Genomic DNA, 23,302 nt, shown 5'->3' on the forward strand with positions numbered 1-23,302 from the left:
ACTTGTATGGCTTTCTCTGTCTGTTTTTCCTTTCCTTCCTTCCTCCCTCCCTTCCTTCTTTCTGTTTTCTTCATCAATATATATAGAAATAGATTTCAAAAATGTATAATGATGTAAAAATACTTTGTGACAGATATCCTTGACTATGAGCATTAGGTGGTGTTGTTTTCTGTGTATTTTTTAAAGTTTACATAAATTGTTATATATTATATGCACATATCCGTGTGCAATTTTGCTAATTTTGCCTTCTCACTTAATGTGAATATCTCTTTCTACTCACGAAGATCTGGTCCAATCCAACTTTAAACCTTATTTTTTGTTTGTTTCTTTTTAAAAAATTTAAAAAAGTTTTGGGGTGTCTGGGTGGCTCGGTAGTTAAACATCTGGCACTTGATTTTGGCTCAGGTAACGATCTCCTGTTCCGTGAGTTTGGGCCCTGAATTGGGCTCTGTGCTGACAGTGCAGAGCCTGCTTGGGGTTCTTTCTCTCTCCCTCCTTCTCTGCCCTTCCCCTGCTTGTGCACATACACACTCTCTCAAAATAAATAAATAAACTTAAATTAAAAAAAATTTAATTCCAGTGTAGTTAACATACCGTGTAATATTAATTTCGGGTGTACAATATAGTGATTCAAAACTTCATACATCACCCGGTGCACATCGCAGCAAGTGCACTCCTTAATCCCCATCACCTGTTTTCCCCATGCCCCACCCACTTCCCCTCTGGTTGTTTTCTGTTTCTTAATTGATGGACACTTGGCTTGTTTCTGATTTTGAGTTCTGACTGTATTACAGCGAATATTCTTGCAGATGTCTCTGTGTGTGGCTGTGTACAAATTTCTTCCAGGTATATACCTGGAAATAGGATTACTGGGTTGTAAAGTGGGCTGATGTATCGTCTTCCAGAATAAATTGTTCTTCAGGGCGGTTGTACCAATTCACACTCCCTCCGACAGTGTAAGAAAAATCCCCCACATCCTTAGAAATGCTTTATGTCGTCACCCTTGAAACACGTCCATTTAGTGGGAGAGGAGTGCTATGTCCTTGTTTTGATTTGCGTTCCTTGTGGGGTGAGCAGTTTGTCATCTGTTTCTTGGCCACTGAGGCTTCCCCTCTGTGAATTGTCTGATACTACCTGGGCTGGTTCCCATTCTAACCCTGAGATTCCTCATGGGGAGGAAGCTGAGGAGAGTTTCTTGAGGGCTAGAGTCGATGAGCAGTGTATAGCCAGCAGCTGTGGTGCGGGCATCTCGGCAGATGATGTCTTACAAAGGGTAGCTGTTGACATCTGGTGGGCACTTAACCACCTTTTAATACAGCTCATCTGTTGGTTTTTCCATGCTGACCGGGAGAAATATTCCAGATTTATCCAAGGCATTCCTGCCTCCTACAGTGGAAGAGTATTCTCTAATGTTCTCTAATGACCATTTTTTTTTTTTTTAAATAATTTCACATGGTACTTTTGATGGTTTTCCGCAAAATCTCCTGTCTGGTCTTAGATCGAAGAACTGTTATGCTTTGCTTAATGTCTGGCATATTTTCATCTCACAAACACTGAATTTACCACTGATGAAATTTATTTCCTTTTCATTCTTTTCTTGAGTGTCAGTGACTGGAAAGCTTAGACTCACTTTTCTAACAAGCCCTTTTCTAACAAGCATATGTATTTTGAATCTAAATCCCTACCTCTGTTGATATCTCCGCCCTTGGGTTTTTTTTTTTTCTTCCTTCTATGCCTTCCATTCTAATTTATACTAGCCCGTTGTATTTTACTGAATACAACCAGGGAGTTTATCAATTAAAAATCTGATGAAAAATGAAATTGAAAAACACAGAGGCCATCAATAACTTAAAGAAAAGTTAAAGATAAATGCTTTGTGCCACAGATGTTGACTAAATACCTATTGCATATTAGGCCCCTGTCATCAGCATGAAGGATACAATGATGATGATCCCTCCAAGGGATGAAAAACTCGTAGATGATTTCAGAACAGTGACAGCACCATGCTAGCTCAGCTGTAAGACAGGAATAAGCTTCTCTGGAAGTCCTGGCTGTGACTGCAAAGGAAACCTGTCCCATGTTATCTGCCCTTTTTGCTGCCAGTTGCATGAAGGAAGCATTAATATTTAGGGGTCTCTGGAATAAAGTTCTTGCTGGGAGATAATTTAGAAGAAGGGGGGGTCACTGTGGTCTCTATCGAAAATGTTAGTTGAATAACTTAAATAATCGAAATTGTGATGATTTTGAAACATTTCATAAAAAATCTTGATGTTGAAAATTCTTTGAGCGTTAGGTTGGAGTCTGAGAAGTGTTTCCTCCTAGTGTAGTAGAACAAGAGAAGGGAATGAATCCTTCCTGCACACCTATTAAGTGCCAGGCCCTGGATATCAGGGAAAGCCAAGATCTTTGAGCAGAAGATGACTTTCTATCTTGGAGGTTGCTTTTTTATGTAATAGGGGACAATGTTAATGTGGGTCCTTTGAAAATTATTTTTCTTTGGTCCTTTTCTGTTCTCTCAGAGCATTTCCTTATTTTACTTTATTTCTAAAATTTATTTTCCAAAAATGGGCACCCCAACTCTTACCATATATCTTGATGTCCACTTTTCCTTCTTTGGACTGTGTAGAAGCAACTGACAGATGCTGTATCTTCTCCTGCATCGGATACTATGTTTTTCATTTTACCTCATGTTAGTAAGAGCAGGACTGCATATTTGTTTTCAGTGTCTTAATTGGAATATGTGACATGTCTTAACTTCTTTTGAAAAAGAAAGGGGGAAGATCTATCCTGATACCGCTTCCTATAGTGCCTTTGGAACTCCAGTTCCAAATAGTGTTGCCCATCTATCCTTCTGTCCATCCATCCATATATCCATTCACCCGTCTATCTACCCTTTACCCTTTGAACACCTACCGTGTGCAAGGTACTTTGTTATATGCTGTGGTGCATATTAAGAATTATAGAACAGAATCCAGCTGTCTTCAAAAAGGTTGTGACCTAAGAAAGTATTCAGATAATTGTAGCACAAGGAAATTCTATGGTAGAGCAAGGAAATTCTATGGTGGTAGTTTTAATAGCTTTGTGTTTGTATTATAAGGGATTTTATTCGTTGCAAGTGACAGAAATTTAGATCAAACTAATGTTAGTGACATCTAACCTCACAGATGTCTGGATCCAAAGGCTCAAGTGGCATTTTTCAGGGTCTTCTCTCTTACTATATCTCAGAGCTCTTTTTTTAAAAAAATGTTTATTTATTTATTTTGAGAGAGAGTACAAGTGAGTGAGTCAGGGAGGGGCAGAGAGAGAGGGGGGGAGAGAGAGAGTCCCAAGAGGCTCCACGCTCAGCATGGAGCCCGATGCAAGGGCTTGATCTCATCATGATCTTGAGATCATGACCTGAGCCGAAATCAAGACTTGGTTGCTTAACCTACTGAGCCACCCAGACGCCCCTCATAGCTCTTTTGTCCTTCTGTGTGCTGACTTCATTGTTAGACAGTCTCTTTCCTTGTGGCAGAAAAATTTCTCATGGAGGCCCTGGGCCAGTATAATCTTTCAACTATGATCCCAGAGAAAGAGTCTCTCTCTGTCCCAGCATTCATTTATTCAGTTCTAAGGAAAATTCTCATTGGTCTGCTTGAGGTCACACGCACATGTCTAAGCAATCATCATGGCCAAGGGGATAGAATTCTCTGTCCTGCCAGTCACCAGTTCACTCTTGCATTTGAGGGTCTGGCGGGTGGGGAAGAGGAGGGTTCCTACAGAGAGTGCCCTAGGGCCATGCGGTGGGGCTTTATGAAATGTGGTTCCCAAAAAGAGAAATTGGTATTGCTACTGACAGATAGACAAAGGGGATCCTAGGCCAGGAAAAGAGAGAGTGGGAAGAAAGGAAGGGAGCAGAGGAGGAAGGAGAACGGGGAGGAGAATCTGCTTCAGTGTTTTAGAAAGTAAAAAGGAGTGACTGGTTCTCTTGGCATGTGGGGAAAGATGTGATTTGTCTTGCGTGTGACGATGCCAGCATCCCTGTGGCTGTCACCATAAGGACGAAACACTTTTCAGAGGCAGCAGATACATGTCCAAATTATTTTCATCTCTCGACACAGGGGGTACCTTGAAAGGGGAGGCAGATTGGACTTGTGAATTGAAAGAGTGATACAAGATTAAGAAAAAAATGAAACTTGGTGAATCTGTCATTGACCTTGAAACCTGATCAATCATGGTTCCATAGCCACATTCAGTTTTTCTCCCTTTGTTGTATTTTAAGAAAAAGGGTGGGGCTGTGGTGGGTGGAGAGGGGTCACCACCTTGGTGAGGCGGGATGAGGTTACCCATTCTTTCGTGTACTGTCTTCTGGGTGACTGGTTTTCACTCTCTGCTCTTTTTGCAGTTACATTGCCAATCAGAAAAGGTTGGAAATCATCAACGAAGATGATGTTGAAGCTTACGCAGGACTGAAAAATCTGTGAGTACTCAGGACTTGCATACCTTATGCTTGCATACCTATACCTTTTCTTATGCTGTGTTACAGTCAGGCGCGCATTTACCCGTTCGTTCTAACATACGTGCAACTGTGTGTTTTCTTAGGACAATTGTGGATTCTGGATTAAAATTTGTGGCTCATAAAGCGTTTCTGAAAAACAGCAACTTACAGCACATGTAAGTAAAGGTTGATGCTTTTGCTTCCCAGGACCCAATGTATTCAATATTTTTCCCCTCTGTTTTCTTCTTTTGCAACTATGAACTTCCTTTCTTAAAAGTTAGTATAGGTGTGACAATAGCTTAGAAATGTTAGCTTTGATTTTTGAATAGCTTTAGAAGGGTACTTAGAACAGCCTGTGTATTCCCTTTCATGGATTTCTGGGCTGTTTCCATCTTAGATGGAGCAGTAGGCCAACAGCAGAGTCTGATGTGAAAACTATGTCCTGGTACAAGGTCCTTGATTCTTTTCCTGGGAATCATTACGTGTTCCCTGGAAGACATCAGACTAATGGAATTGAAAGAAACTGACTTGGCCTCGGCCTTTTTAGGGAACTAAAAATTGCCAGTGCCCCCACTCCCACCCCCACCCCCCAGATCCTCTTTTGAAAGTTCATTTTCTCAAAGCTATCTGTTGTGATTGGTAAAAGCGGAGAAAAATCAATCATGGGACATGCCAAAGGTTCAGATAATTGCAAAACAGCAAGTGCCTCACTGAAGTCACGTTGATGCTTTGTCAACCGAGGTCAGACGGAAATAGGGACAATGGAAGCTCTCAGGTTGTCCGCTGTTAAGTCCTGTTAGAGGGTAGCATGCAATCCATAAGGGATGGCCTTCCTGAGAGGGTTCTTCATTGTTTTTCTTTTTTTTAAGTTTGTTAATTTATTTATTTATTTATTTATTTATTTATTTTGAGAAAGAGAGAGAGAGAGAGTGAGAGTGAGGTAGAATGAGCGGAGAAGGGGTAGAGAGAGAGGGGGGAGAGAGAGAATCCCAAGCAGGGACATGGGGCTCGATCTCACAAACCATGAGATCATGATCTGAGTCGAAGTAAGAGCCAGACGCTTAACTGACTAAGCCACGCAGGCGCCTGGAGAGGTTTCTTCATTCAACAGAGGATTACCTCCCCCTAAGCTCAGGTTGGTGCTCCCTGTGCCCCGAGTGTTAAGGGGAGTGAGTGTCTGCTGGAGGAATTCGTTGGCCGGCATTCTTTGGTCTTTTTGTGCTTTGCAAATTCTCTGCGACCGTGCTTTTGTGTCTCATCATCTACAGCTTACCTATGGAACTCTCTCCCATGATATCTCGCTTGGTTTTTCTGACAATCGGTAGGGAAGATCTTTTTGGTTCCTGTTCATGGACATGAAATCACACTGAGGAAGTTCTAGGATTTTCTCCAGCCCACAGGATGGAAAGTGACAGAATTGTGACTCCAGGGCTCACCCTGACCGTGCTCCTACAACAAGAGCACAGGAAATAAAATTTCTACCATCCGTATAATTAGAGAATCAGCCTTCTTAGGATATTTTTCCTCTTTCTTTCCTTGAAGAGAACAGTTCCCCAACTGATTTCCATACTAGTTACAAAAGAAATCATTCTTTAGCAGCAGATTGCCTGGACACTCCCCGGAGATTTGTGGGTTTTATGAAAAACATGAATTTCGTAAAGCCAGTATCATGACTTCATATTTTATAGGTGGCGTTAATGATGAAGTCGATTTGAAAATAAAGTCTGTAGAACTAAGATATACAACATTCAGCAAAAACGTGGTACAACTCCAAGGAACTTGATTAACACATTTCACTTAAATGCCTTTTTGGCATCATCTCTGTGGTTGGGTTGCCTGCACAAATCTGATGTCTGCATAGGTCTTGAGAGCAAAAACGAGAGAACTTGGACAGACACAAGTCAAAATGCTCCAAGCCATCACTTAAATGTAATTAATGACTTCAGGGGCTTAAGTTCTGGTATTTACAGCTGACACTACACCTGGATTACTCTCTCAGCCACATTTTATTTTCACCCCATCACTTCCCCTAACGATGTGATTTGGGCATTGGGCTACGGTTAATTGCAGTTTCAGTAATAAACTTATTTATTGATGAGGGGATTTAATCGCAAGAGGGCTTACTCTACCTCTTCTACTTTCTCTGCTTGCCTGTTGCATGCCATTTTTACGAAAACCAAAGCCACTTGATGTATGTTTTCAGGGTGATTATATGGTAGAATAATTTGAATGGCATTCTATGTGCTGCAGACAGCTTCTCTGAAACCAGCTATCTATCCCTGTTTCCCAAAGACGTGTCCTTTGAGAGCAGAAAACCAAAGAGATGGACATATCTTATATAGTATCTTTAAAAGGCAGTAGCCAGGAAGCCAAGTCACTGGTGAGGCTGCAAAAACTCCCTTGCCATTTGTAGGCACGGTCAGGTATTAAGAGAGAATGAAGTTAGACAATATTCAGACATTCGGTGATGCCGGGAAGCTTCGTATACAGTGTTCATGGATGAGAGAGGCTCCTACTTTTACCCAAATATTAAATTCACTGGTTGGCTTTGAGAATGGCAGGGAGGGAGGAGGAAGCAAATGAGGTGTCTGCCTTTGCAGACCTTAGTCCCAACCTGTCCTTATGACTGAGGACTCAGGCACTGCCTTGTTTTATCTGATTTTCTGCAATTTCTCTGAATATCACCTTGGGTACCAGGGAGCTGAGAACGAAACGCATTTCTCTTTACTCCAGGGATATACCGATTATCTCTGAGTCTCCCCAACGACATAAAAATGTGCACAAGAGTAATCTATTTGACTTCGGGTTTTAGGGGGGTTCAGATTGGATCCTGTCTCACCACCCCTCCCTCTGCCCTGGGCATATGCAGCATCATGTGGTGACTGTCTGCAGCCTCTATGACCGGTCACTGAGTTTATTTCTTGGTGCCTTTAATTCCTCCCCAGCCTCTGAGAACCCAGGGGTTGTGAGAAAAGACAGCCTGTGTATTTTCCAGGGACTTTGCCGAGGTGCTAATTAGCTCCTTCGCAATGTTCTGTCATCAAACAGTAAGAGGATTGTTGATTTTTTTCCCTCCCTTCCTCTTCTTTTTTGCCTTTTGCCTCAATAATAAGTATGGTTCATAAAACTCATCTTGTTCTTTGGCGTATGACCCCACTCTGGGCTGTGCTGCTGGCAGCCCGACAGGGCCAGCTGCTCCCGGTGCTGTCTTTGTAGCTGACCGAGACCTTGACCATAGTGTCCTCTTTCTCTGCTCCCCCCTCTCCTGGTTCTTCTTGGGAAGAAGAGTCGTGGATGTGTTTGCTTGCTTGTTTTTTGTTTTTGTTCTTGCTGTTTTGTCTGTTTTTCCTTCAGAGGGTAGGGATTTCTGAAGATGGAAACATTTGTGTCTCAAAGACTGGAGAGAACACAGACAGACTGACTTTTCAGTGTATGATACTCCAGGGAAACTCATTCTTAATTCACGTTCCAAAAGAAAAGAGAAAAAGATGTATGTGGGCACATTTTACAACTTCCCGGTGAATTATTTTTTTCATGTGGGTGAGCACTTTACACGCAGTATAAAGACAGAAGAAGTAAGCATAGGAAGAAGAGGGAACCCTGTGTAGGTAGGGGTTTGGATGAGTGGAAATCTCAATATAGAATGAAGTCGGGAGAGGACACACGCATTCTTGAAACAGGAGACCCTGAAGCGGTGTTTTCTGTATTCCTTCAATTGACCAGCGTTGGCTCATACATTAGCTCCTGGGTTAGAACCCCTCTGTGAAGGTGGCTGGTCAGACATAGCAGGATGTCTGGTCAACCGATGATTTTGTTGGGCTGACACAATAGTCTAGCCTCAGGTAAAGGGTCGGGACAGCTGTCACCCTCAGGTCCCTTGTTCTTACCTCTCAGCCCAGCGATTCCTTTCCTGAGCAGGAAACAGATACTGAAAGTCTCATTGTAATTTGTTGGGGGCTTGGCTGTTTTTGTAAAAGTTGATGTTTATTTTACATTCCTGTTAGTTGTTAGGCACATGTCTGGAGACCCAAGCATTAGACACTTTTTAAATAAATTCAACCAGTAAACAAATCCACAGAGCGAGTCAGTTGCTGGGATTATGGCTCTGAATTTCCCAACTCAGGGCCTCATGGCACTGATCGCTGGAAACGGAAACTCCTGCCATTGAGTAAAATTACATATTTGGAATACGTCAGTAAATTCATTAGTATTTATGACTTGGTTTCATGGACTTTTCATTGTCTGGTTGGTCCAAATCTTAAAATGATGTGTCGCTAGAATAGTGTCAGATGAAATCTAACATATTCCTTGTTATGTGATTTTTTTTGTTACTGTCTTTATCTTGGAATTATCGGGTTATTTAGAAATCAGGTATAAACAATCAGCAGAGTTAATCAATCAATCAGAGTTTATCAGTGTGTATTCTTTCCTATAAGGATGTGTTAAATTCAGTTAAATATTTATGTGTCTTGTAATTTCAAAATACTCATGATGCTGTTTAATTTTAAAGTAACTTTTCCCCTAGTGAGTTTCATGGTTTTAAATCAAATTAAGTTTATTCCTCCTATTAATTGTTTAAGAGGTCAGAGATCTCTAGGAAGTGTATAACTTGGCTCTGAATCAGCATATGAAAAATAAACTTTTTGTTAAGAAAGAGATTAAAAAGACACGTTGGAAAGTATTCCCATCCTTCTCCTCCCCTTATGAACAAGAATTATAGGAGAGGCAGGAAAATTTAAATTGTCATTCCAGATGGAAGAAAGAGATTATGGTCGAACCATGGTCAAATGAACCATGGTTAAATGAAATTATATTTTGAAAAACAGTTTTCTACTTGCATATTTTATTCTTGAGATGTAACGTTTCAAATTCACATTTAATGGTTTTGGTTTCTTTCAGCAATTTTACTCGAAATAAACTGACCAGCTTGTCTAGGAAACATTTTCGTCACCTTGATTTGTCTGAACTGTAAGTAATGATTATTGTGTGTCATTTGGTAACAGTTTCAGGGGAGAGAGTAATTATGTATTTTTTTTTTTAATGAGTGATGCTGCAGATGCATTTTTATATCAAAATTCTTGAGAAAACGATTTGTCAGGTTTTGGCCACTTGTGTTTTTATTCCCTCATAAAAAACATGATTCAGTAACAAATTAACCCAGCAATCTCAATAGTAAGGTATCATTTATGATGAGTTTAAATGTTTTTACATAAAGATTTGTTTCCTAAAGGAGGGAAAACAGAAAAAGATGAGAGTGGGCGGGCTGGGGATGCTTTGTGTCCTAATGGCGACATGTTTGGTCCTTGTTATGTCCAGGACCTAATGGCAAGCAAACCCATTCAAGGGGGAAATAGCCATGGACACAACATTCTCCAGCTTTTATCCGCGACCACAGTGCCCGCTGGTGTTTAGTGAACGTTGGTGGAGAGGTCGTCCTTTGCCCTCCCTGCCCATCCTTGTGACATTGCCTTCTAGGTCTGCTACTGCACTCAGTATATACCCTTATTCTCTAATTTCCTTGGCTGTAAAATGATAGGAAAAAGATTGTAATGTGTTGATGTCTACTGGCCGGCATTTCCAGGTGTGATCAATTCTTGTGTTATCACCATGAAACACATATAAACTGTTGACATTCCTATGGGGAGGTTGCCTAGAACACCCCAAAGCAGAGGCTCTGTGTGTCAGAGGTGGGGTTGCCGGATGGACGAGACCTTTGAATCCCAGGCAGTCGCTTTGGTTCAAACTGTATATATTGCCTGGGTTGTAGGATCCGCCCCTATTCACAAGGAAAACATGCAGAGAGAAGATGCCATTAGTGCAGAGACAAATCAGTGGGTTATAAGGAGGGTTGCCTGGTGCCCCGTATCAACGATGGGCAGTCATTGGAATACACTGAGTTTGTGGAGTTGAAGTGGTAAGCTTTCTCACATAGGAATAGGCACATACAATTTAAGGAAGATGTGAAATGGAATGAGACGCTCAGTGTGAACATTTTGAGCATCACTGCAGGAAATTTCCTCAATGGGTCAAAAATCAGAGCACTGATTTCAAATTCACACATTTCTGTTTTCTCCCTGCAGCATATTTAATCAGTTCTCGAAACACTTGTTAATTGTGGGCCTGGTTGCATATTGGACTGGGATGGAGGGAGAAGTTTCTGTGTTCCAGGATTCTGCTCTCTAGTGGGAGACATGGAAGCCTAAGCGAATGAGTGTAATGTGCTCTGACAGTCTCTGGAAGAGGGGTTTGCATGGGGACTGAAGAATTGAACCCCAGCTGTCTGCCAGCGTTGTGTGGTCATTGATTGTTGCAATAGTTACAACTGAAGATCCTTCACTTCTTTAGCCCTTCTGTGGATTTAGTTGTTCCTTCTTTTTCTGAAAGATTCTTTAGTTTTTCACGTACTTCGAGCGCCAGGAAGCCTCTTGGATTAGTTGAAGTTCAAGCATTGTGGATGTCTTCCCATTGTAGTCTGTCTCCAGTAGCATCAAATCGTATTGTGGTGATGGAAGGATACTTGGAGGCGATCAAGCGGACACAAATTAATTGAGTCTGCCATGACCACATTTTCCCCAAAGAAACTCCTGGAAGAGTCTCTAGGGATCCCAGAGATTCTTAGAACCCAACCAGAAAACCACAGGAGTAAATGATGTTGCAAAGCCTAGGTCCTGTCCTCAAGGAAGTCTTAAGTATTGTGGCTAATGCCAGGCAGAGCCTATGTAACGATTGTAAATGGCCTCATTTAAAGGCTCATTACCATAAATGGAATTCATCTTAAATAGGCCACTGAGTATTATAAATAAACACTTAAAGATTTTTTTCTTGTGGTTTTTATTTTCCTCTTGACTACTTCCTCTGTTACCCTTCGTAGGCCACGGGAGTCCAGGCAGCTCGGCTGAGTGGTGGTTTTCTCTGTGCAGACCGTCCCACAGCGGGCTGAGTGGCTCAGTCTGGAGCTCACTTGCCCTTGCTGTCAGAAACCCTGAACTTGGTGTGTGTGCGCATGCGTGAGTGTGCATGCGTGAATGTGTGCGCGTGTGTGTGTGTGTGTGTGTGTGTGTGTGTATGTGTAGGAGGTTTAAGAGTCCCTTCCAGGCTCTTGGTCAAATTTACTCCAACTTCTTGGCATCCGTTCGGCTGACCTGTGGTTGCATCGTGCAGAAAGCTGGGGGCGCCACCCTCCCGGCTCTAACATTTTAATCTTAGCTTTGTATTTACAGTCTCATTTTAAAGTAAGATGAAATTGCTGTGCTCCCCACTGTAGTTTGAGCTCATTAAATAATAACACTCGAATCTGTAGCCAGGTCAGAAATAAGTGTGTTAGCATTCCTGACAACTGTTAACTATTGGCATCTTGACTTAAGATCTCACTTACTGTGATAAATTTGTTATGGCATCTTATTTTTCCCCATCCTATGAGACATCCATTCCTATCCTACATTATAGCTCTTTCTGTCCCTGTCTTGTTTCCCTATTACTCTGAAAGGTTTTGCGTTACTTTGCATCCTTTAGAGTCCACGGGGGTGTTTGCGCCTAGCAGAAGACCAGTAAGTATTAGCTAAATGAATGAATAAGTGTTGTGAAACTGCACAGGTGGGTATGACTTCCAAAGATTGTGGGTCAGAAAGAATTCATAATGTTGTAGTGCTTCATAAACACTAGGGTAGTTAAAACGAAAAAAGAGAAGCCTGATCTGGTTTCATTTTTGTTCTGTGTAGGATCCTGGTGGGCAATCCATTTACATGCTCCTGTGACATTATGTGGATCAAGACTCTTCAGGAGACTAAATCCAGCCCAGAAACTCAGGATTTGTACTGCCTAAATGAAAGCAGCAAGAATATTCCCCTGGCAAACCTGCAGATACCCAATTGTGGTAATTTACTTTCGAATCAATGAATTCTACTTGCTATTAATTATTCTAATTGCCTTGGTGTGGTAGAGAGTCTGGGAGGATTATCGCTACCCAGATTTTATATAGTATGCTGTTGAGGTCTCTGGTGAGCTGGGCAACATTTGTATGCAGTGTGGAGAAATCAGCTGGGAACAACTTTGCTGAATATTCTTTGCAAGTAGAATATTAATTCTGAGTGGATGGCTTTAAAGTGCATGGAGAAAAAGTACACTGTTGATTCCTTTGTTTCTTTGTTCGTTTGTCTGTTCATGCATCCATCTATTCATCTATCCATCCATCTATCCATCCATCCATCCATCCATCCATCCATCCAAAAACTATCTGCTAAGAGTGTAATACTTGATTGGCTACGTATTTACTTACCCAGGCCGTGGAGAGGGAAAGATCTCGTGGTGATAAAGTGTCCTCCCAGTACAAGAAAATGCAGATCAATCCAGCACATTCCCTTACACTTGTCTTGCTGCCAGATGTCTGTGTCTCTTGATGGGGCACCACGAATCTGCCCTTATACCTGCTTTTCCCATGTTTGGGTTTCCAGGCTCCTCCTTCATCTTGCCCCCACTCCTCCTCAGCATTTACAACTCCAGAATTTAAGGGGGCACCTTATGACAAAGTCCCATCTCTCTGTGAGTGCCAGTCTGTTTGCAAGGAAGGAAAACCCAAATGTTCTGGTTAGGATTTTCCTGCTAAGGACTTCTGTGATGTACCTCCTCGAATACTCACATATGCGTCGTCCAGCCAGTTAGTTAGCTCACAGTTATATTTGATCTTCTGGCCGAGTGGCTGGTGACAGAGCAGAAAACCATGTAGCACCTGATTCCTGTCTGTCAGGAATCTGTATATGAACCATGAACATTCGATTCTTTGTTTTCAGAAGACCGTGCTGTTTGGGGTCAATTTTTCTTGAAGGAAAATATAGCTGTTGTTCATTTTTAAAGAGAATGTAATAAAAGGAAAGAGAAGTATTTGTTTCTTACCCTGAAGGGGCTTACAAGACAGCAGTTACTCTTCCCATAGATTCTTCTCTCCCAGAGCCCTTGGGCTTTATCATAGGGGAACCAGGCTTTGTTCTCTTGACAGCTTCCCTGAGCTTTCTTTGCTAGCCAACACTTAAACAAACCCAACTTTTAATATATATCTCCTCCCGATTGAGAAGAGGGCAGCTGTGCTCTGTTCTGGTATAAATTTGCACCGCTGAGAGAAATCGCCTGGAGGGACAAGAAATTCAGTGTTGAGTCACCTGGCCTCTTGGCTGGCTCCCAAGTCCACATGGCTGTTGTGACCACATTGGTTCAGCAACCACTGAGAGGAAGAAAGAAAGCGCATCTAAGTCCTGCTCTTAGTTCACAAATGGCCTCTTAATAGACGTCTGCTTTGCCCTTGCCTGAAGCCAGTTCTTTGGGTTTTTTTTTTTTTTAATAATTTTAATTTTTGGCCAACTTGTCTTGACAGCTTTTGGTAATGCGCTGAATCTATAGGGTTATTGATAGACTATTATGATTGGGGGAGGGTAAGGGTAAGAGGGAACTGGTCCTCATTTTTCCTGGTCAGTTTGTCAGTTTTCAGTAAGTTTTTATTTGTTTCCTACAAATTAGTCAACTGTGTGTCTTAGGGGCTTTTGAATTCACTGTCATGATTTGGGAGGCATATGTTTGATGGCTCCATTAGGACCATTGCGTTCATGGTAACATTCACAATTAATTTCAGTGTCAACGATGCTAAAGCTACCTTGTAAAATCATTTCTCTACCACTTTTGTATTCTTAAATTGGTTTGTTGTTTGTTAATTTTTCTTTCTGTCCGAACTTTTTTTTTTTACTTATTAATAATTGCACAAATAAGGTCGATACATTTTGTTGTAAAAATAACCTGCATTACACATAAAGCTTGTGTTTTTCTTGTTTTCAGGTTAATGGTTAGAGATCTGTAATACTCTTTTGAATCATTGCACAGTATTCATGGTGGAATATATCTCAATTACATTAAAATTTCCATATTGTTGGGCATTTAGCTTATTTCTCATTTTTCGTCACTCCAGAAATGTTTCAACGAGTATCTTTACTCTTTGCTCTTTGTACTGTGTACAGATGAAAAGGTTTTTCTGGGATCCAGAACAGGAAGCAGAAGTTTTGGCTTCTATGGTTTGCACATTAAAAAGCAGTTGTACCAAATTATAGCCACTCCAGCAAGGCATGCCTTGATATTAGCAAACTTTTTACTTTTTTGCTTGTCTAAAAACTGGTAGGTCATTGCTTTCTGGTTTGCATTTTCCTGATGACTATTGAGTTTCTTCTGTGTTTACGGGACATTGTGTCTATTCCTTGATGAATGAATCATCTACTTACATCCTTTGCTTATTTTTCTACAGTGTTTTCCTTTTCTTCCATTGATAGTGTTTTTTATTTTATTTTTTCTTAATTTGTTTGAAAGCTATACATTATGTTTTTGTTTTTTTGTAAATATATAATGCCCCAATATTCACCGCCCCTATAAAAACGTATTTTTTCTTGTAAGCATCTAGAGATAACACCCAACAAGACAGGAAAAGATACCTTTATTTCTCTTTACTTTCTCGTCCCATCTCTCAGATTGTTGTCAAATAGGATTTTATTTTTAGATTGTTACTTGACTTTTATGAAGATTTACTATGTCTTTGCATGCCATTAAACTCTTGTACCCTACTACCTTTTGGAGCAGCTTTTCTTTTTGCTGGCGTGTAGCCTCTAATATTTCGTTCAGAGAAATTAAAAAAAAAATCTTCAAGTCCTTGCCTGGTGGAAACTCAAGACTGTATATTTTCTTCTCAATGGAATTGGCTAATTATAAAATTGTAGATTCAAACAAATTCCTTTTAGAACTTTGCAGATGTGGTACCGTGTTCTCTTTGTATTCAATGTTGCAGATAAGAAGCTTGAGGCCAGTCTTATGCTTACTTCTTGACAGGTCACCTATGCTTTTCTTTTCCTTCCAGAAGCTTTGAGGATTTTCTCCTTTTCCATGTTATTCTGAAATTTTCACCATCATGTAACTAGGTGTGTGTTTTTATTCTAAAAAAGATTTTGTAAAGTTCTGTTTGACATGCAGCATACTCTTTCAGTGTGAGGGTTTATGTCTGAAGTTCTGGAAGGATTTTCTAATTTATGTAGATGGACGTTTACACTTCTGGCTCCACCCTCCATACCTCTCAGCCTTCAGTAGTGTTTCCCATCTGTTTGTCCTTTTGTGTGACATGATGGGAACATTGGTTTACTCATGCTTTGTCCTTCAGCTGTTTCTCCAGATACTGAGTTTCTCCCTTCCAACAATTAATTTTGAATTTCCACAGTCTCTAGTGATTGAGTTTTTCTATGACTGAAACACCCTTTTCCGTGTTGGGGTTCACTGTATCCCCAGGGTGTCACCAGTACCAAGCACTGCTGATTTTCTCTGGTGAGCTTCCTGCGCTCATTGCTTCCATTTGGGAGTGGCTCCAACTCTTACTGGATGCTGTGTCCACAGTGAGAGCGTAGCGACAGGATATGTCGCATCTACTCAGTTTTCTTAACCAGTGGCCCCCGTGGCTCAGCTGAAGTGGGGCTCCACTCTGTCCTGCCATCTGCCCCTTGAGTCTTGGGTCAGCCTAGAGCTTCCCTATTGGCTTTTGTGAAGCAAATACTTACGTGTCCCTTTGAGGCTGTGTTGATTTTCTTTAACCCCACTTTCTCACTTTCTCTTGTTCAGGAGTTTTTCATCGTGTTCTGGTTTCTTATTCACTAACACTGGAATTTTAAAAAGTTTTGCAAAATACCTAGAGATTTGAGATCAGAATGGGAAGCTTCGGTTGGGGGCTTAGTCATATGTTACTTTTCTTCATCGTGGTTTCCTAGTTTGGGCTCTTTAAAGAGAAGTTGGATTGAGCAGTAGATTGACACTAGGCGGTTGGATTTAAATTGTTTCTGAAAGTCCATACTACAGGAATCAGAAAATAAGCTACTATCTTTAAGTTAGATAGATGTATTGTTTAGAGCTTGGATTTGTGGTCGGTTGGCTTTTCTTTCAGGTCTTGCCCTTTGCAGACTTTTAAAATATATCTATTGTGTTTAATTACATCACAGTTTCATAGAGTTCAGCTTCACTTTTTTTTGTATGAAACTGTTAACTAAGTCCAAGAGTAATTCATAAGAGTATTGTATGGTCTTGTGTGTTTGTTTCATCATTCTAAACCAATGATTCCCAATAACTATGACTATTCCATTAATTTGCATCTGGTAACATTTTAATTTCAGTAAGAAAGAGCTACCGAGATTTCATTCATTCATAAGGTGGGCTTTCTTTAAAAACTTTCCCTTTTACTGTTTCACCATCTAAGTATTGTATTAACAAACGCTCTACATTTTTAAAGCAAAAAATACACCCTCTGTGGTGTCTAATGTATCCATTGAACATAATAGGCATTTGATTAATGTTTGCTGAATTCATCAATTAATAAATGCATGAGCCACACATGTTCTATTAATGATCAGGCTGGACTAAATTTTTATATAATGGTATGGATATTTCAGTTAAGATAACTTAAGCATTTGTGTTATTCTAGCTGAATTATTCCATATTTTAGTATTTTGTAGTTCCTTTGAAATTTCTGTCATCATCTCATTGTGAAAGTATCTCCCTTTCCTTCTTCTTAGTGATTAACTGAGCTTAGTAGGCGGGGCTGGGGAGTTTAATGGCCCTGTTACCATTAGCAGCATGGTCAAAATGTCTCACAGTATTTCTCTTACAGCCCCTCCTGCCGTGAACTACTGTAAATTTATTCATGCTGGGAAACATGTTGTGGTCTGTTTCTCCACTAGGTCCTTTTTAACCTTAGAAAAACTTTATTAATTGCAGCAACAATTTAACTTTATTAAAGGCAACAAAACACATGCATCTCAAGTCTCCACATTAATAAGAAAAAAAAAAAAAAAAGGGTCACCACGCACACCGGTTCTGGAGACAGAGATAGAATCACACAAATTTTGTAGAAGGAATATTATTTTGTCCAGTCACTGTGCTGACTTAATAGAAGACCATCCCTGCTACTTTGTCGGTTGATCTTCAATGGTTAGTTTTGCAATGCAGTCTTTTCAATCATTTCCCCTCAGTAAGTGGGATTATTAAAGAACAGTATACTTTATGCTTTGATTATGATTTAAATCTCTGGAAGAGAGTTTCTTCAGGAAGTGTTAGCAGTGGATGGGACGCTCTAAGTAGATGGCAAATATGTTTAAGAAGGGCAATAGTCCTCTGGGTCATATCAAAACAATCCCTCCATCCATTTTACTAGGAGCTAGTTACCACAGAACATGCTAGTCCCACAGTGACTATAAGGTGGTAATTCACTTGATGGTTGGACTGCAGTTGACTGTATAAAACCCCCTTAATGGTCCCTTGGATTGAAATCAGTCCTGCCTTTGGTTTCCTTGTTACGTATAACGACAATTTCAATTTTCCGAACTTTTTCGACCTTGAAGCTTTCAATGTAGAGATTCCTTAAGACACATCAACAAAATATTATTTATGATGGTAAAAGTCAATTCACAGGTACCTGGAGAAGAAGGCTGGTTCCTTGAGGTAAATTGGTTTTACTTAACCGATAAGATTTACTTTTGGTTATTGCCCTGTGGTTTGTAGCATACGTCTGTTAAGCATATTCCTTCCTACAGAGTCCTTCATTGTTTTAAACCAGGAAAATAGACCGATAGCAATTCTGCTTTGTTAGATTATGGGAGATGAAAGGGAAATGCGATGTCAATACTCTGGAAGTTATATTGGTATAACACATTATTTTCTTACCATCTTAGCTGGATAGATTTTTTTTTTTCTGAAAAGCATATAAAAAGTCTAGTTTATTACTTTTTTCAGGTTCTGTCTACTAAAATAAAGCCAACCACACAGTGGATTGTTGTTTTCCTTTATCTTTTTAGGATGGAAAATAAAGCTGGTTTTTTTTTTTTTTTTTTTTTTTTTCTGTCAGCTGCTGACACAGTTTTTGTGTTTAGAAGTTTCCTGGTTGCTGACTCTGTAATGACACAGCTCACAAGCATAGAAGCACCATTTCCATTTTGGGCCTGGAAAGTCACTTTGCTAATTTTCTGTCATTTTTGTAACTGGGTGTAAAGCAGCCACTTCTAAATAGGTCAGGCTCATTCTGGCTTCATTCCTGGTAGTGAAATCTATATGCTTAAGAGAGAGATTGGAAGATATGCCAACAAGAGAGAAAGTGAGAGGAGAGGAGACACTAGACAAAATCATAATTTCCTTGAATATTTCATGCATGGAATGATGACCCAACACAGAATGAATAGAGCTCAGGAGGACTAAAACAAGATGAGAAAGAACGTAATCCCTAACTTCAGGTGGCTGTTGAAAAATGAAACCCAAATCTGACCTATGCCACTTACTGCAAAGTTGAGTTAATGATTCAAAATGATTAGAGGTCAGTTTGCCTCACTTATTAGGAAGTGAGACCCTACTTATTTGTTTCCTCTTTTTTTTAGTGATAGGTCACCTGCATTTATTCTTACCTAATATTTTATTAATAGTGAGCATTTCTTATCCATTAGGAATGGTGACAAAGGACTGGAGGGAATTTGCATACTTTATTTTTATTTATTTATTTATTTTAATGTTTATTTATTGTTGAGAGCAAGCATGAGTGGGGGAGGGGCAGAGAGAGGGGGACGGAGGATCTGAAGCAGGCTCTGCACTGACAGCTTCGCACAGCAGTGAATGCTATGTGGGGCTCGAACTCATGAGCCATGAGATCATGACCTGAGCTGAAGTCTGATGCTCTACCGACTGAGCCACCCAGGTGCCCCGAGAATCTGCATACTTTCAATTAGTGATCCTAGGAGCTGTAGTCAACACTCTGGAAGTGTGTGCTAATGGAAGGACACAGACGCATGGGAGAGCCCATTGAAGGCCACAGAGACAGATGAGGGTCAAGGCCAGCTCCCACTCATTAGCTATTTAGTTATGATACTTGATAAGCTTTAACTTCATTTGGAAATGGGGATACTAATGACTCCTGCTTTCAAGAGTTTTTAGGATGCCAAATAAGGTAATGTGGAAAATATTACAGACGAGGTCTAGCACACATTAAGTACTCAGTAAACATTAGCTGTTAAAGTTATTACGATCATCAATATGAACATTTAGCCTTAAATATATTTTACATCTAATATTTAGATATGCGTATCTCTTATATTTTGTGAAATTGCTGCAAATAAAAGCAAGAAAGCCACAACGAGATCCCACAGAGAATTGGTGTACTCAAAAAAGCTGGGGAATATAAGATCAGTGGAAGTGAAATGATTCCTTTAGAGCAGGACTTCTGAGAGCTTTTAATGTGTGATGGGCATAGTGAACGTTCAGAGTTACAGAACAATACAGAGTTACAGTAGGCTCTTATTTTTTTTAAATCTTAGATATTCCACACCTCCCTCTTTAGCCCCCCACAGAACATCTCAAGGAGTCTGGATTCCACAGAACACATTCTGGGGAAAGTTCCATGGATGAGATGATTGCTCGGGCCCCTGCCAAATTTAAGAATAATAGTTGTAGACACAAAAACCTAGTGAGCAATTGTCCAGCCAACATCTATCATCTAAACAAACCCTTGCTACTCCAAGTGTAGTCTGTGGAACAGAGAGTTTGCTAGAAATGTAGACTTTCAAGGCCCCAACCTAGACCTACTAGAAAGAAGCAGTGATTTTTTTTTTAATGTTTTTATTTATTTTTGAGACATAAAGAGACAGAACATGAGCAGGGGAAGGGCAGAGAGAGAAGGAGACACAGAATCTGAAGCCAGGCTCCAGGCTCTGAGCTGTCAGCACAGAGCCCGGCGCGGGGCTCGAACTCAAGAACCGTGAGATCGTGATGTGAGCCGAAGTCAGATACTTAACCAACTGAGCCACCCAGGCGCCCCGAAAGAAGCAATGATTTCAATGAGATCTGCTGGTCATTTCACATACGCATTACAGTTTGGGAGGCCCCAGTCTCAAGAAAGTCAGCCTTTCCACCGTGCGGTTGGTGACTTTCTGCCAAGGTCTGCAGGCCGGTGTGTCCTTTCTGAACACATCCGCATCAAGAGACGCGGACACGGAGGTGGCTGTCGGGCTGGGCAGATGGTTATTTCTGATCTCCAGTCAGGTTTCTTTGAGTGCAAGAGGAAGACACGTCTGCAGCTTCAATCAGGATCCCATGACAGTAGTGCTAGAAGCTGTTGGAAGCTTCGCTGAGCTTTGCTCTGTGCTTGTGCCGATTTCAAATCTTATTAAGCCAGGAAGTAGTGCCTGGCAAATGGTTTATCCTGCCTTGGCTGTTCATGCATCCCAATTCATTTTTATTGTGCTAATTAAGCCTCAAGTGATATTTCAAGTACAGATTGTTTTTTCCATTATTGAATCTTTGGCCAGCATATTAATGCTTTAGAATTAACGTGAGTCAGATGCTTACTCATTTGTGGAAGACTTTACATTTAAAAGATCTAGACTTGGCCAATTTTGCACAGATTCCTTTGGAGACTGCTATGACAGGGTGATACAATTTCTCTATAAATAAAGGAGACTCATTCTTCCTTCACAAATAGACACGTAATTATTTTTTAAATGAACTAAATTCTTAGGTTATGGATACATATTGGTATTTATGTTCTGTGTTAAAATGGATGTACTCAGTCTGCGAAGGAAGTACAGTGTAGTGGTGAAGATCTTGAACTTTGGGTTCATATCGCAGGTCTACAGGTACTTGGGCAATTTTGGAAGATGTATTTGACTTTTCCAGAACTCATATTCTTCGTTAAGCAGATGAGGACAAATCCTTAACTCCATGATTCCTTGTAATGATTAAATAAAACAATCATTTAAAGTATTCTAGAGGGGCGCCTGGGTGGCCCAGTCGGTTGAGCATCAGACTCTTGATTTCAGTTCAGGTCATGATCTCACCGTCATCAGATCAAGCCCTGCGTTGGGCTCTATGCTGACAGCACAGAGCCTGCTTGAGATTCTCTCCCTCTTTCTCTGCCCCTCCCCCCCTCAAAATAAATAAATTAATATTAAAAAATACAGTACTAGAAAAGAGTTTCTGGTTCAGTGAATGCCCAATAAATACTACTACTATTATTGTAATTAAACACACATTTTTAGAATTGTTAATCATATAAATTTAGGCTTAACCAAAAAAAAAAAAAACTAAATTAAATTTTTTAGGAGAAATTAAGATTATGGCACAGCATTCTCTACTGAGAATCTCTATTTTAACCTTTTTTTTTTTTTTTTTCTGCTCAGGATTTCCAAACTATATTACATGCATTTGTAAAAGGTAGGAAATTCATGTCATAGGTTTGTATTCAAGGTGCCAAAAGGGATGCCTCCAGGCTCTCTTGGTGGAGTCTGGCTGGTGGAAGAGGTCATACCTTGAGGACAGGCAGCAGGGCAGGCCCTGGCTCTGTGATCCCTCCAGAATCAATAGATAAATCTCGAAGTCCAAGAACTTGGGAGAGGAATCAACAAGGCCCGGAAGGGTGCAAGCTGGAAAGCAGACGGATGAATAGAAACTGAAGTAAATGCTGAGAATGCTGATTACCGGGTTGGCAGCAGCAAAGGCTTGGGGACACTTGGTTTGGGATGCAGAGCTGGTACGAGGCTCAGAAAGAAGCAGGAATGCAGGGAGAACCAAACACAGGAGAGTGCTTCAAGTTCCTTGTAGAGCAGTTAAAGCCATTGTCATTCCATACGTTCCAACTGACTGCACCACCCCCCTCCACAGCAGAAAACTGGAGGTTTATTCTCTCTCTTTTTAGTGTTGATTTATTTTTGAGAGAGAGAGAGAGGCAGAGAGAGAGAGAGAGAGGGAGACACAGAATCTGAAGCAGGCTGCAGGCCCTGAGCTGTCAGCACAGAGCGTGATGCGGGGCTTGAACTCATGAACTGCAGGGTCATAACTTGAGCTGAAGTTGAAAGCTTAACCAACTGAGCCACCCAGGTGCCCCGGGAAGTTTATTCGCTAAAGAGGATCAAACAAAGATTATCAGGAACTCCAGAAAGGGTTGAGGCTGTGAGAGCCATAGAGAAAATGATGGATTTACATACTGAATATTGATATTTCCATCCTTCTTCGTCTTCCGGGCAGGACATTGGTAGAGCATTATCTGAATAATGTGACCAGACCTTGTCCCAAAGTGATCTAATGATACTAAGGTCAGGTGGTATCCAGTTTAAGAAGGCCACTAATACTACTCTACAACAAAGCTGGCAGTTGAATGCACAATATGTCTCATACCTTGTTCTTAAAGATGTGTAAATGGCCAACAATACCCGCTGTTTGAGAAAAACTTGTAATCAGAGAGACAAATACCAAACAAACAGATACAAAAAAAAAAAAAAAGTTGCGAGAAACAGTGTTGATGTGGAGAGAAGAAAAATTCAAAAGATTATCGACGTCTCAAAGGGATCAGGAGATACCGCACCCATGAAACAAAGACAGGGTGCCATAAAATTAGAAGACCATTCAGGAACAAAAGAAGAGCCTCAGAAGCTAAAAGTACGACAGAGATTGAAAACCTCGGAGTATGAAACTCAGAGTAGTAGGGGCCTTTTTGAAACCCTGTGAAAGATACAACATCGCTGTCTATTGGTTGCTGATAGGAAAGGTCCTGAAGAGGTCACGCAGGCCACTGACAGCCGGATCTTGTCGGGAAGTCCTTTGCCAGGGGTGGGGACACCCTGAGACCCACCCTGTATAAACCTTGCTCCAGTCCGGTTTCAGTAATAAAGAATAATGGCTTTGTCAGTGGGGATGGCATCGTAGGCGAGTTTTGTGAAGATAGTGGGTCAAATAGGGCAATTCAACGGCTCTTGAAGATGAATTGCCTTTTCTGACCTCTGGGTTACTCCT

General features: G+C 40.7%; 1 protein-coding gene across 5 annotated transcripts in view; it reads left to right on the top strand.

The window, feature by feature from the left end:
• The window catches only part of NTRK2 (neurotrophic receptor tyrosine kinase 2), a 332,327-nt gene that overhangs the window by 23,088 nt on the left and 285,937 nt on the right, over positions 1-23,302 (top strand). For all 5 annotated transcript variants that reach the window (XM_047097632.1, XM_047097611.1, XM_047097621.1 and 2 more), the window contains exons 2-5: positions 4,385-4,459; positions 4,582-4,653; positions 9,377-9,445; positions 12,196-12,350. In XM_047097632.1, coding sequence (XP_046953588.1) covers positions 4,385-4,459; positions 4,582-4,653; positions 9,377-9,445; positions 12,196-12,350 — 371 coding nt within the window. The remainder of the gene's footprint in view (positions 1-4,384; positions 4,460-4,581; positions 4,654-9,376; positions 9,446-12,195; positions 12,351-23,302) is intronic.

Source organism: Lynx rufus, unplaced genomic scaffold, assembly GCF_022079265.1.
Source record: "Lynx rufus isolate CCGP_SWC_20201006 ecotype Redwood Valley unplaced genomic scaffold, mLynRuf1.p SCAF_10, whole genome shotgun sequence".
Lineage (NCBI taxonomy): Eukaryota > Metazoa > Chordata > Mammalia > Carnivora > Felidae > Lynx > Lynx rufus.